The 13,621-nt window shown below is 39.4% G+C and overlaps 1 protein-coding gene across 7 annotated transcripts in view; it reads right to left on the reverse strand.

Moving 5' to 3' along the window:
* SLC10A7 (solute carrier family 10 member 7) overlaps positions 1-13,621 on the reverse strand; it is a 150,857-nt gene that overhangs the window by 19,754 nt on the left and 117,482 nt on the right. For 2 of the 7 annotated variants that reach the window (XR_012835232.1, XR_012835233.1), the window contains exons 8-11: positions 9,111-9,276; positions 6,052-6,103; positions 4,474-4,547; positions 3,411-3,552 (exon numbers count right to left, since the gene is read on the reverse strand). Coding sequence is in view for 2 of the 7 variants with exons in the window: in XM_075751255.1 (XP_075607370.1) it covers positions 4,474-4,547; positions 6,052-6,103; positions 9,111-9,276 (292 nt within the window). In the remaining 5 variants the exon portion in view is untranslated. Of the gene's footprint in view, positions 1-3,410; positions 3,553-4,473; positions 4,548-5,757; positions 5,833-6,051; positions 6,104-9,110; positions 9,277-13,621 lie in introns of those variants that run through there. The other 5 variants (XM_075751255.1, XM_075751254.1, XR_012835234.1 and 2 more) reach the window with 4 other exon arrangements.

A 13,621-nucleotide genomic window follows, 5' to 3' on the forward strand; every position in this document is an offset into this window, starting at 1 on the left:
AACATTCTGTACTTGGCTGCAACTTTTGTATAAGTGCAAGCAACAACTGCAGTATTTTTTTTAGATGAGCCACACTGATAGCTTTGCACTTCCTTGAGGCCTCTTCTCTTCTCACTGAATGAACTCCAGGGAATGGCATCATGTCGGGCTTTCCAGATGGATTATGTGAAGCCATAGCTCAATGTCATTTTCAATAGCAAGGCTCATAATTAAAGGTCAAATAGTCACTTCATCTGCAATCAATCAATAGAAGAAGTACTAATACTAAGTACTAATCAATCAATGGCAAATGCACTAATAAAAGCCATGCATCAAATGTCTGCATATGTGTGCGCTCACATGTACTGTGCATATATGTGACTAGAGAGAAGGAGAGAAAGAGAACAAAGTGCGGGTGAATATGCCGGAGGCCATTGCGAATACTATATTTACCTTCGCACTTGTAAGTTTATATCCATTTTCATTCATTAAGTGAAATTCAAATAAACATTAGTTTTTCTGCATATCTGATGTACCATATTAAAAAAACTGCCAAAGCGCCCACCTCTACGCAGAAATATCAGCCTATGTTCCTAACTAAGAAACACAAAGGCACCTACCCTGTGTAATTTGTCCTTACACAAACATGCCCTGCACTCTGATCTTTGAGACAAAAAGTGTGTCAACTGTTCTGTCTACAAAATAAAACCCAGCATATGGGAACAGCACTCATTTCCGTGCAAAGCAAGCACTTATTCATGGATTCAACAGTGGAAGTGGCAGTTGGCCTCATGAGCATGCACTGCATGGGAATTAGTTGGTTTCATAATATCGTGTGGGAGAAAGTGACTTATAAAAGTCTTCTCATGCCTCTCCTATTACCACTTCTAAAGCTTTAAAGCTGTCAGCTCTTCTCCCACTTTAGTCGGTGCCATCGGAAGCTCCCCGAGGAACGGGCCAGACGTACCTATTTGGAGTTTCACCTGCCAAGCTGAGAGAAATCAGTTTCAAAGTGAAAGAACAAGTGTTGGGGGGTCATTTAAACACTACCACTGGAATCTTGAAGACAAACAAAGCAGAGCTCCACAACGGATGTGAAACCAGACCCTGAGCTGTGTTTGTGCTTTCAGGCATCGTAATGACAGAGGGAGAGGGGAAAAACTCTCTCCGCTACAAGAGACAGAAGGTTTCTCATTGCGTGGTTTACAGTAAACACTTCTGGACAAGGAGAAATGTGACACCAGCAATAGAGTAAGGGCCAAAACACCTACATCTGTTCTTGTTTCTGCTAAGATCAAGGTGGACAAGACTACGCTGTGGATAGATTTAACTGTCATTCAGAAATGGCTGATCCTTAAAAACAAACTACATTTATTCTGCTTCCACCTTCAGTGAAGGAATAAATGCTAGCCGCTCTGGTTAACACTCCTGTTTACATCATCAGCTCAGGGGCACGCCTCATCGCACTACAGCTTTCTAAACCCCGATCCTCCCTATTTACATTGAACTGTGTGTTTATGCAGCTCTGTCTTATCTAGACCTGGTACTAATGCTGGACCAGTAAAATACACAGCAGGCACGTCTACGTAGTGCACACGCTGTGTAAGGGTGCACACAAGAGTGGCAGGGCCCTCAGGCTTACCAAAAATGGGTTCCCAAGGACCACCAAAAAGAACATTTCTCCATCAGGGAAACGTCGCTCAATTCAGGACATGCTGCTGCACGCAAGACAAGCCTGGGAGCCTCAAAGACACCTTGACAAAGCTGAGACCCAGAGATAGAATACAGCAAGGGAAGCACAGGTCCCAACCACCCAGCGATCTCAAGGCAGGCACTGAGCAGTAGGGAAAGGTAGTGCAACGGTGTAAAGCCTAAGAATGAATTACACCTTGTGACTAGCCTCCTAGGAGGCAAACTTGCTTTCCATGAGACACCAGCTCTTCAAGGATGAAGGTAAAGCAGTCAAACAGAAGCTGACAAACAGAACAGTGTAGCTGAGAAACAGTCGCACAATACTGCGTTCCACCGTCTACCTGTTTCATTTCAACTGCCACGCTTATCTATGAGACATATGAGACATCTGTATTAGCGGAGTGAAAGTATGTATGGCTGGGGAGAAGCTGTAGGAGTCCTTGAAGTCAAGGTGGCCAAAGTAATTTTGTTGGTGTGCTTGAGCAAACAAAGCTGCAAAATACAAAGTCTGATCCATCAGGCTGTGCTAGTAACAGCAGTAACTTGGAATTGAGAAAACGTGAGCTAAAAAGTCAAGCAAGCTAAGAACCTCAAACTAGGTAAAGGAGAAAATAAAATAAAAAAGGAGAGTGTACTAGCAGAAGAAAAGTGAACGATTCAGCTGTGTGCATAGGGTGCAGGTCAAGACAGGATGCATTAAGGATGCTTGGTAGCGTGAGTAAAAGAAATGAAGAGTCCTCATTTTTTTCTGGGAGATGGCAAGCCCCTCTAGGACTTAAATTAAGAAAAAACAACTTTGTGCTTATTTTCTTAGTGTGATGGCAAGCTGCAGAAGTATTCAACGGAGTGCATATAAAACTTGGGAGGGGAGACTTACACGTTCGTGCTGTTAAATACAACCAGCTTCTCTTCTATAGATTCACAGTTGTGTCCTGAGTTTATACACACCTCCAAATAGCAAGTACAGTAGTGTGTTATGACTTATATGTGGGGTTGCTTTCTGTAAATACAAGTGTAACTGTCCTCCTGAATACAAGCTCATTTATTAGTTAAAGCTTCAGTTGCATAGAATGTTTGGCTGAAAAAGACCTAATGTCATTTAATCTATGTTCTGCTCCAAGGCAGGATCAATTCTAGCCATTTAATTCCAGTCTGAGGCTTGTCTACAATGATAGGAGATTCAAGACATCAACTGGCAACATATTCCAAAGCTAAACTGTTTTACATTAGACAGGTTTCCCTGATTGTTAGCTTAAATTATCATCACTGTAACAAAGTCCTTCCTTCCCTTTTCAAAGTTCACTGTGAAAGAGTTACTTTTTTTCCTTCTTTACATCAACCTTTTATGCATTTGAAGATCACTACTGTATTTCAGCTGTCTTCTCTCAACAATCCCAATTGTTTCGACCTTCCTCTGGGGTCACGTTTTTGAGATCTATGATCATTCATGGCACTCTCCTCTGATGTCTTTCCCATTGGTCCACATAATTTTTTGCATTGTGGAGCCCAAAACATCATGCAAGTGTCAAAAGCCATAACGCTCTCAAGCCATACAACTTTTGCTACTTCTCTGCAACCCACAGAACCTTGTGTGAAAGGAAATTAGGTTAGTTTGCTATGATATGCATTTGACAAATCTACAGGGCTGTTACTCATTTCCTTGTTTCTTCCTACACTGTTAAAATAATTTATTTAATTATTTGTTTCAGTAGTTTTCTACAAAATGAAGTTAAACTCACTGATCTATAATTCCTCGTCCCCTCCTCGTTTCCATTGTGAAAAAGAGGCATTATGTTTGCCTTTTTCTTGTCTTCCAGGAACTCCTTCACTTCCCACAGACCTTCAAGGGCACTTGCTAACAGTTGTGCAGCACAGGCCTGGCTGAAGCAAAGAACCCTGAGATGAGTTTCGCTATATCAAACTGACTTGGAAAACATCTCACCTAAGTCCCGACTTGCTCTTCCCCTGTTTCAGGCTGAGTTCTTACCTTTGTTATTGACACCAGCTGTGTTTCTCTTTGACAGATACAGTCTTGAAAAGGCGTATATTCAGCCACATATGCTTTATCAAACACATTTTCATATTTTGAAAAAACAGTATGAAAATATTCAAGTACTAGTCATTTCACTGACTGAACATAATGGATGAAGCAGTACCAAGAGGCTGTAAGCATAACTGATTTAGCAGTATTTTGTGAATTTCCATCAGAACATCTTATTATCACTAAGGGGTCATAAGTGACAAATATCTCTATAATGTTTTGATAAATTAATTTTAATAAATAAAACTCTCCAAAATATCTGAAGACCTAAAAGAAACACATGCATTTTGCTCATGTTAAGCAAAAGACAGTATTGTCGATTTGTGATTTCTGAATACACTACATGCTTTGATTTTCACTTGTACATCCCAGCTTTTAGGTGTAAGATTTTACTGTGAAACTGGGCAGATGTACCTCACAATGTTTGTAGTAACGAACCTGAAATTTTATCAATATTGGATTAGGCAACAGAACTCCATAAGAACAGAAAGAAAAATCCAGCTTTCCATAAATAAGGGGGTCTTACTGTATAACCACTAAAATCTCAGCTGAGAAGACTATGTTGTCTGCCTTGTAATAAGCATTTATTTTATCTGTGCAAGAATATTATCCTACTATTAGTATCATACTGGTAGCACTACTTGTCACGCTAAAACCAAAATCATTTAAGCAGAAAAGCCAGCAACCAGCAACATTTTTTTTTCCAACACAGCAAGGTATGAATGTTACTGTTTTGTTCAAAAGCTTATCTCCTGACTTACCCAGAGTGAGGGATTTGTGTGTGGAACAGAAAATGATAGCCACTGTGTCTGCTGGTGTGAAACCAGAGTTATTCCTAGAAAAGAAAGAGTTTTAATAACCTCTGATAGCAAAAACCTTCTTAAAACATCATCGATCAAATATATTACTTTGAGGATCCATATGCACATTCACATCACTTTGATCAGGTCTAGTGACAGAAATAATTCTACCTACAAATGAACAGTAGTGTTTGATTTCTTTTTTTTTTTATTAAAGCAGAATTGTTTCTCAGTTGTGGCAAACTCTCTAGTGAATATGCTCTAGTGAAGGAGAGGAATTCTGAAGACATGATATGTAGGACACAACTTTATTCCAAGCCAAGCTTATTTTTGCAAACACGCTATATCACAGCAGTGCCCCCCTTGCCTCTGCAAAAAAAGAGAATGACCTACGATTTCTTTTCCTAGTATGTAATGTTAACAAAACACTCAGTTTAGATAGTATATTGAGTGTATGCTATGAGCACTGCTTAGAATATGAAGTTATCTTCCACTTCAGAGAAAAACTGCATCCAAGGGTTTACACACTGGGAGTAAGGAAGGGTGGAAAAGTGACATACAGAGAGAGGTATATGACTGGCCAATGGATCACCCTTTGGTCCAAATCAGAAATCATTTTATGAGATTCTAAATATTTACCATACTGTCTGAGTTGGTTACTACTTAGAGCATTTTGGTTAGATCTAGCAGATCAAAAGTTATTTAAAAAATTGCCTTCTAAGGTCAGGGTATGATCCTGTCACAGAGAAATTTTCTAGTGGCACTAAAAAAGCATAAGTAGCTCTAAGACATTGCACCCTTCTTCATGATTCTCCCTTATGGATATTGTATAATTTATATAAAGCGTATGCCTGGAATCTGCTGTACTGTGGCACCTCCCATTCAGCAGAGTGCTGCTAAGAAAAATACTCCAGTAAGCCTAAGCGAGAGGACAATGGTGGATACTCTGACCAGCTCAAGTGATGCACTAAGCCGTTGGCTAACACCATTCTCACGGTACTATTTTTTGAGAAGTTAATGTACAACTGTTCTTCCTGGTGGATATTTAAAAAGAAAAAAAAAAAAGCTCTACCAAACATTAGTTCAGGACAACTGTCTTTTAAGAATCACCATATAAACGTAACACATTTGACATATACAGAAAAGAGTGAGTTGCCAGCCCGGCAAATGTATCTTGAGATGTAAAAAGTCAAACTGAGTTCTCTCTCTCATATGTCATCAGCATGTCTGCAGGGCAAATTATACCTTCAGTGACATCTGTGCAAATCCATTTTTTTCAGTGGATGAGGTATAGCAGTGATTGATTGAGATTTAACAACTCTGTAATTAACACACAAGAAAGGACAGAATTCAGGTCCTGCTCTCTTAGCCTATGAAACTCTAACAGAGAAAATGCACTAAGGACAATATGAAATACCAAAATGAGGTCACCCCTATTCAGAAACCTGCCCTTACACATTTGCATAAACTGTATCACCCAAACCAAAGATATCACACAAAACAAATATTCAAAGGTTCTGACTCAGCACATTCAATTACCTTGTAGAGAAGAGGAAAGTCAAAAACATGAAGCTCATCTGAACAGAAAAAACTGAAAGAGAAACAAGTTAAAATTAGACTTCGATGACAGAAGTAAAGATCACTTAAAATCTCTGCAATTGCTGCGTACGTGCGTTTTGCCCCCATACAACAGGTCAGAAGCTACGTTGGACCAAGGCTATCTAAAGAAATCCAATGACAGACAACCTTTAAAGACAATCATGTCTGGAAGAACAATACGTATCATTATATCCAAGAAAGCTAGAACTAATATTGTGGCTACATGAGTTCCTCCTGAGGTAACTCTTCTGAATCAAGTATTTCTTGACACAATGAATGGCAGGGAAGTTCACTACTGAGTATCTCTTTGCACTAGGTTTGCTTATTGGGTTGACAACATAAAATCTCTCAGACATGCTCCGATTGCAAAGTATTTAAATTTAGCCCCTTTCTATTTAACAGGAGAAAGTAGAGTGTGTAAGCACAATTACAATAAATATTTTCACGCACTGGGTATTACTCTCCCTGTGAATGATCACTGTTAAGAGAAGACCATCATAGACGTTTTAATTCCCTCTGAGACAAAGGCTAATTCCTGAACTGGGCAGTGCACATCAGACAAAGCAGCTTTCGTTCAAGCTGTCAGCTTTGTCAGCGCAGACGGTTTTTGAGCATCCCGAGGGGAGCTCTCCCCTCTGCCAGCTCTCCTGACACCCGCAGAGGTTGTGGGATGCGCAGAGCCCACCCTTGGTCTGCGGAGACGTGGGGAGAAGCAGGGGGCTTCCCCGCTGTGCCGTGAGTAGCTGCTGGGACTGCAGAGACCGAGCGTCGTGCCGGAGCGCAGGAACTCCCCAGAGAGCTGGAGGAGAAACCCTGCGACCTGCACAGACCTCTTCTGGGTGCTTGTGGGTTACGGGGGAAGGGCTTTTGGTTGCAGCAGAATCTGGGGTGAGTCCTCTCCCTTTTCCTTGCAAAACTTGTGAATGCAATAAGGTTAACGTGTCGCATAGGGTAGTGTGAGCCAAGACAATACATTTGATTTTGACCCCAGTTTACAACTGGGAAACGTGGCAGGGATATTAGCTATTACCAGTGACATTTTCCATTCTCTTACATACATTTCCTAGGATGTATAAATGTCACCACAGCATGCATTTAATTCTTTCTTCATGAACTAAGGAAGCAATCCATTGTTCCTGAATTACAATTTTTCTGCAACTGACTACATTAATTTAATATGCACAGAAAAAATATAATCCCTTAATAAAAATAATTCTGTAAAGCAACAAGTATGTGTTGCTACCAATTATCCCTTGTGCATATTTTGCTGTGGCTAGAATATTAACATAAAAATTACATAAAAACATTAATCAGCAGAATAATAAATACAGTTTCATCTCAAACTCCTCGTGGTAATTTCACATCCTGGTATAACACAACACACGCATCCAGCCACCACATCCAATGGTGGTACAGAAACTTTTTCTAGAATACAATGTGCATATCCATCTCCACAACTTCCTTGGTTTTTTATAAATATTTTAGAAAAAACCAAATGCCTAATATGTTCCAAGCAGATCCAATGCTTATGTTAATATTCTTACTAAGAAACTCCAGTTGTGCACACTGGCAATGAAAATGTATATATAATGATTTTCAGAGTATTGCACTGCAAGTGGTATATATAATTACACATGGCACAGATGCAGAGTTGTCTTGCAGAGAAATAAAAAAAGGGACAAGAAAGGCAAATGGAAGCAACCATTCTACACCAACTGTGAAAGGAAGAATATGCCTTTTTAAGTAAAAAAAAACCAACTTTTTTTTTTTCCAAAGTAGCGGTCAGCACAAAACATAAAATTACTTCGTTCTGAGTTTCTCTCCATGTTAAGTCAGAGTTAAAAATTTCCACCTTTCTCTCTTTTGCTGACAACTTTGCACTGATTTAAGTGCACCTGGGATGTCATCCCTCTCAGGTGCCCATGCAAACAAGTATCTCCTCCATTGGAAAAAGAAAAGCTCCGTTGCATGGCTCCTTTCTTTGCTTTCAGAATAAAGTATTTATACGGTACCGTTTATAATTCCATGTAGTATTTTACACATGTATAATGTTTCATGATCTAAAAAACTGCCACAATTAGGATAGAATAAGAACTGACCCACAAAGTGCAGGGGCAAATTTCCAACTGACTTTAGTGGAGGTTGGATTTATAGAAGATACGTTATATTTATTTGATAGAAACACGTGCAAATACACATACTTCAAGGTAGGTGATGCATTGATTTCTTGAAATCTAACAGTTTTAGAGTGTATGAGACAAGATTTATACTGTAGCATACTGTAGTTACCTCTCCCCCAAGCAAATTTCAACTCCTGTCTCTGGACAGTGTGAAGCAAGGTGGGAATTCCCTTCTGGGAGAGGAGACAGTGCCCCTATACCACCGCCTTTCCCCAGGAGGGGGTAATCTGCAAGTGTATTTTTAACTCATGGGAAGGATACCAGCAGTCTATTCTCATGTGTATGTTATTTAAGGCTGAATGACTAGAGTGCTTCTAAAACAAACTCTGCAAAAAATGTGTTGATCCACAGAAATATATCAATACATTCAAATTCCCAACTAGTTTCTAGCTGTATAATATGGTAAGGAAGAACTATCTAAAATTATAACAGTGCTTTTGAGTAACAGCTCAAACCCAAATCTTTCCTTTCTGTTTGTAATGCAACATCTCTGCATTCATGGTTGTTTAACAACAAAGAAACCAAAACAGAATGGTCGTAAACACCTAGAAAGTAATACCGTACCCCTTTAGACAAGGAGGACCACTGAGCGATCTCAGGCACACCTAAATAGTAGGGTTCATCCCTCTCTAAATGCTTACTCAATCCCCTAAAAGCATCCAGCCCCCAAGAAGTCTGGTAAGCTGGTTTACCAGACGCATTAAAAGCACAAGCTCTAGCCCCATGCCAGTATCCCCATAGCCTCACTCTTTCCAGTACGTACAGCTCATTACACACCTGAAACAGAGATAAAAAGAGATGCTTTAAGGCTGAACTTACTTATGAACACTATTATAATCAAGCTAAATTTATCAAGGTCAATATTTGGATTGGCAAAAGTATCACAGAACGTTGTGTAGATGATCATCAGGAGCACACAGCTGCTGATAGCACCAAATGGAGGCTTCTTCCTTTCAAGCCAGTCCTTGATGTATCTTCGGACAATCTGAAACACAGAAACCAACAGGTTGCCTCTTTTCAAAGATGCAGGGAGCCAAGTTGGGCATCACAAAGTGAATCTGACAGCGGAAAGACACAAAGAGAAGAGAGTAATTTGGATGACGGCCACAGTGGATTTCAAAGCTTCCCTGCCACACAACTCTTCTTCTGGGGAATTTAACATTTGTAGTGCAACTTCCACTGGGCGTCCATAATGAGAGTATATTTTCAAGTACATTCAAATCCATCCTTAATCATGCCAAATGTTCTTTGCTAGCTGTCACTGAGACATGCCCATTAAGCCTCCCCAAAGTTTATCTCCTCTACTGATACTAATGGATGTATGTAATTATCACAGTCCCCTTTGCATCAACAGACAATTCCAAGTGCAACTTTGGGAATCTTAAAAATCTGACATCTTCAGGAATTTCATGACGGTAGATAATCGAAAGTGATCCATGGAACATTTTAATATTTAAATAGCTAGCGATGCACCAGAAGTTTTTAATTAAATTATAACTCAAGCTTGAAAAGCAAAAGTGCATGTGTTGTGGGAGTTTAAATAATTCAAACTCTGAATATCTAGAGTTTTTGTAAATCCAAAGACAAATGCCATTTGCACGCTTTTAGAATACCAGAATTAACACATGAAAACAAGGAAACCTACTGTACTTAGTGGAACTTTTGCACTTTCAGGAAACAGAATCTGAAGTTGTTTTTCAAGAATATTTTAGAAACAACTATAAATTTTAAAGTAACTTCAACTTTCAAATTATGACAAATACTACAGGGCTAAGCCTCAGCAGATACAATGCATCTATTTCAGCCCTGCCTGGGGAGTCGCTTTTAGTTTTTCTCTTTACTTTATATGGTTTGAAAAAACTTTTTAAAGCTTTTATCATACAGCTGTGACTTGTGTTAATTTTTCAGCAATTACATTATCTTGCCTAATTTCTCCCGAGACCTCCCAATGTTCTCTGTTACCATGCTCTTTCAGAAATCATAGCACAAGATCCTGAAACATTTCTACCAGAGGGCTCTGAAGGTGTCTCGTTACCTTCCCGTAGCGGTACCATTAATAAACATCACCACTATCAGTTTAATAATACAGAACATTTTAGAGGTATTCAAGATTAATATCAAAGCATCATCACCAATGCTTCCATAGGACCTTTTCACACACTAACTGCCAAAGCTGCGGGATTGACCTCACAGCTGTCAGTTCTCCTCAGTGCCTTCTCCCAGCTTGTTTGCAAGTCTCTCAGTAGGGAAGTACTGGAAGCAGCTATCCCGGTCTCCACAGCAAACAGACTTCATCGACCACATGGCGGGGCACGTACTAAAAATTTGGCACGTGGGGTTCACGCAAAGCTAAAGCAGGCTGAAGACCAGTACTTACCTCCCAACACTTCTAAGCTTCCCGCTGATGGAAAAATAACAGATTTACAGGAAAGCATGTAAGGGAATGCTCAACACCCCGGTGAAAACACTCAACTTTAAATTTTCACACTTGCCAGATGTTAAAGAGAGAACACAACTCGGAATATACGGCCAAACTTCTGAAAGAGCATTCAATGGAGCTCCTTCAGCCACCTCCCTATAAGCCGCCAGGTAGGAATAAGACACTGCAGTGATGGAAGAGAGGCAAGAAAGCTGAATGAGGACATCAAACAGAAAGATCAGATTAGTTTAATCTGAGCAGATTTGGGACTCTAACTATCAGAAGCAAAAAGCAAAGTTTTTCACTTCTAAAGTGAGTGTTTTCTAAGGAAGTTTGAAAAAGAAGATCCTATTATCCCCTAAATTAAGGTCACATTAGGGAAAAAGAAAAGCTACTTAAGACCACCTATTATTTATGGTCCTTCCAGAAGATTTATACTGAAAGTAACAAGATGTTGAAAAGGAAGTGTGATGGTTAATTATGCCACAGTACAACTTATACTGGAGGTATTTATTACGAAAATTATAACCATGTGTTTGTACAAGGTATAATTATAACATACATGACAATAATAATTTTATGCACATATTTATCATGGACTGACATATAAGAAAAAAAACATTTTAAAAATGAAACTGCAAGCAGTATTTCCTCAAAATCTTCAATCATCTGATATCTTCTTTAAATATCTATCTTTATCTAGTCTGGAATTATTGTGAATCAACAACCATAAATACCAGTACGGCTTCTGACTGCACATTGTATTTATAAAAAAACCTGACATAGTTGGACCCTGAAGAACTAAACTGTGACTTCAGGAAATCATCTAATCAACCCAGTGTCATGCTAAATGTATACTGTAAAAACACAGACAAAATACATCCTCTCTAACACAGAATCCCATACATTTTTGTCTTCTCACAAGGTTCAAGAAGATTTTTATTTCAGAGGTCGATTCAGCCTATGATCATCAATTCAAGGTAATCTAAATTCTTGTACAACTTAAGAGGGAGAAATATAACCCTACAGGTATCTGTAAAAACTCAACCAGATTTTTCACAGGGAAGCTCATGTCAGCTGATTCATTTTGACTGAAAAACAATCCATTTGTTACTTATTCATATCCTGCAGAGTTGTGTCAGGACAAGGATGCTTTGAAAGCCTTTTAATTCTTAACCGAATTCTACAACTTTGCGGGGTTAACACAGGACTTAAAAAAAATTGCGAAGATTTGTAGTGAAATAATGATAAACCCCACAAATACAATAAAGACAACACGCAATAAAGTACAGAGCCAGCCTGCGAGCCCTGTTGTTCCGTGGTGCCAGCACTCTCTGACAGGAAGTCTAATAGGTTGAAAAGCCATGAGCAACGCAGATTGAAATGCTTACATAAAGAATCTTTTAGGTAATTCGGAGCCTGGACAGAGATATTAAGCTTCATTTGTCTGCACACACAGCAAAAGCTAACACAATCATTTCTGCATGTTATGCCTGTACGAAGGACGCCAAACTCAGCCACCACACCGGTGCGCCACTTGAAATAATGAAGTCCAGTATTTTAAAGTACATACCAGTACAAGAGGGGACAAGGGCGGGACAAGCACCAGAGAAACAAGCAGTTGAGAAAAACATCTGGATACCCGATACTCCTGTGAAAAGGTGAACTTACATCCTGGCGTAGAAATATGAATGACTGACATCCAAAATAGATGCATCAGAATGGCACACTGATAGAAAAAGAGCAAAAAGGGGAGTACTCTTCAGATGCAATAATTTCACAGTTCCTAGTGTAAGGGAATTCCTCACATTAAAAAAAATGCAGTTAAAACCAACATCTGGTGGGGGCAGGGAGAGGGAGGCAGAGATGTTGGTAGAATAGTCATTATGTGAAACATAAAACCATTTAAAAATGTACTTTACAGGGAGAAATGCTGCAGAATGCTACCCATGTAGCAGAGAACACACGCAAAATTTTTTTAAGATACAAATCTCTTGCAACCCGCATCCCTGCTGAGACTCCTGCAGAATTACTTCTGTGAGGAGGGGTTTGGGGCCTCTGGTCCTATGATAGCGATCACATTAAGCACAATGAACAGCAAAGATTTTTGTGCAGATTTAAATGTCAGCCTCAAAGGAATTCCTGATGGCTGACCTGGAGGCTGCACATGAAAGAACAGTGCATGGTGAATCCTCTCCTCAAGCTGTGGTTTAGTGGAGAGAAGAGAGGAAGAGAAGCAAAACTTTGTAGTAGGTGATATTTAATAAATAACTTGCATGATGAAAGATGCTGATAAACTCACCGAAAAGTTAGACAATAAAAGAAGATAAACATGTCCATCAGGCAACTACCTCCTGGTGACTATGTCCTGGCAATCTCCAAAGGTTTTTGTAAAGACATCGGCTCAAATTTGCTTCAAAACACAGTTCCAGGCTCAAACATTCCGCTTGTCCAGGATTTAATTTTTAACAACAAAGGAATATAATTACACATGAATTAACAGTGTCCCCATTTCAATTCAGTTCTTCTACCGGAACGGTTACATCCAGAGTATTTTTCCTCCAGGCTGCTCCGTATCCTGCCATAACCCCCTTGTCTCAACACCAGCCTCCCCAAGCAAATGGGCTAACTGCTCATGTGCTTAATTCACTTAACATCCCCTGTACAAAGGAACACGATCTGCTGTTCCAGAAAAGCAGGTAAATAATGCTCATCTGTTATCATATGTGCAAATAGCAGAAGATATATTATAGAATGACTATTCACTTATCTAATGGTACCTTCATAACAGTCACACTGTATACCCAGAGAAATTTGTCAGTAAAATACAGCTAGACTGTTTCCACCTGCCTGCTCAAGTGCTGGATGTACAAGATAAAAAATGCAATAAACAACGTAATTCATTAATGTT

The sequence above is a fragment of the Balearica regulorum genome, chromosome 4 (genome assembly GCF_011004875.1).
Source record: "Balearica regulorum gibbericeps isolate bBalReg1 chromosome 4, bBalReg1.pri, whole genome shotgun sequence".
In the NCBI taxonomy this organism is placed as follows: domain Eukaryota; kingdom Metazoa; phylum Chordata; class Aves; order Gruiformes; family Gruidae; genus Balearica; species Balearica regulorum.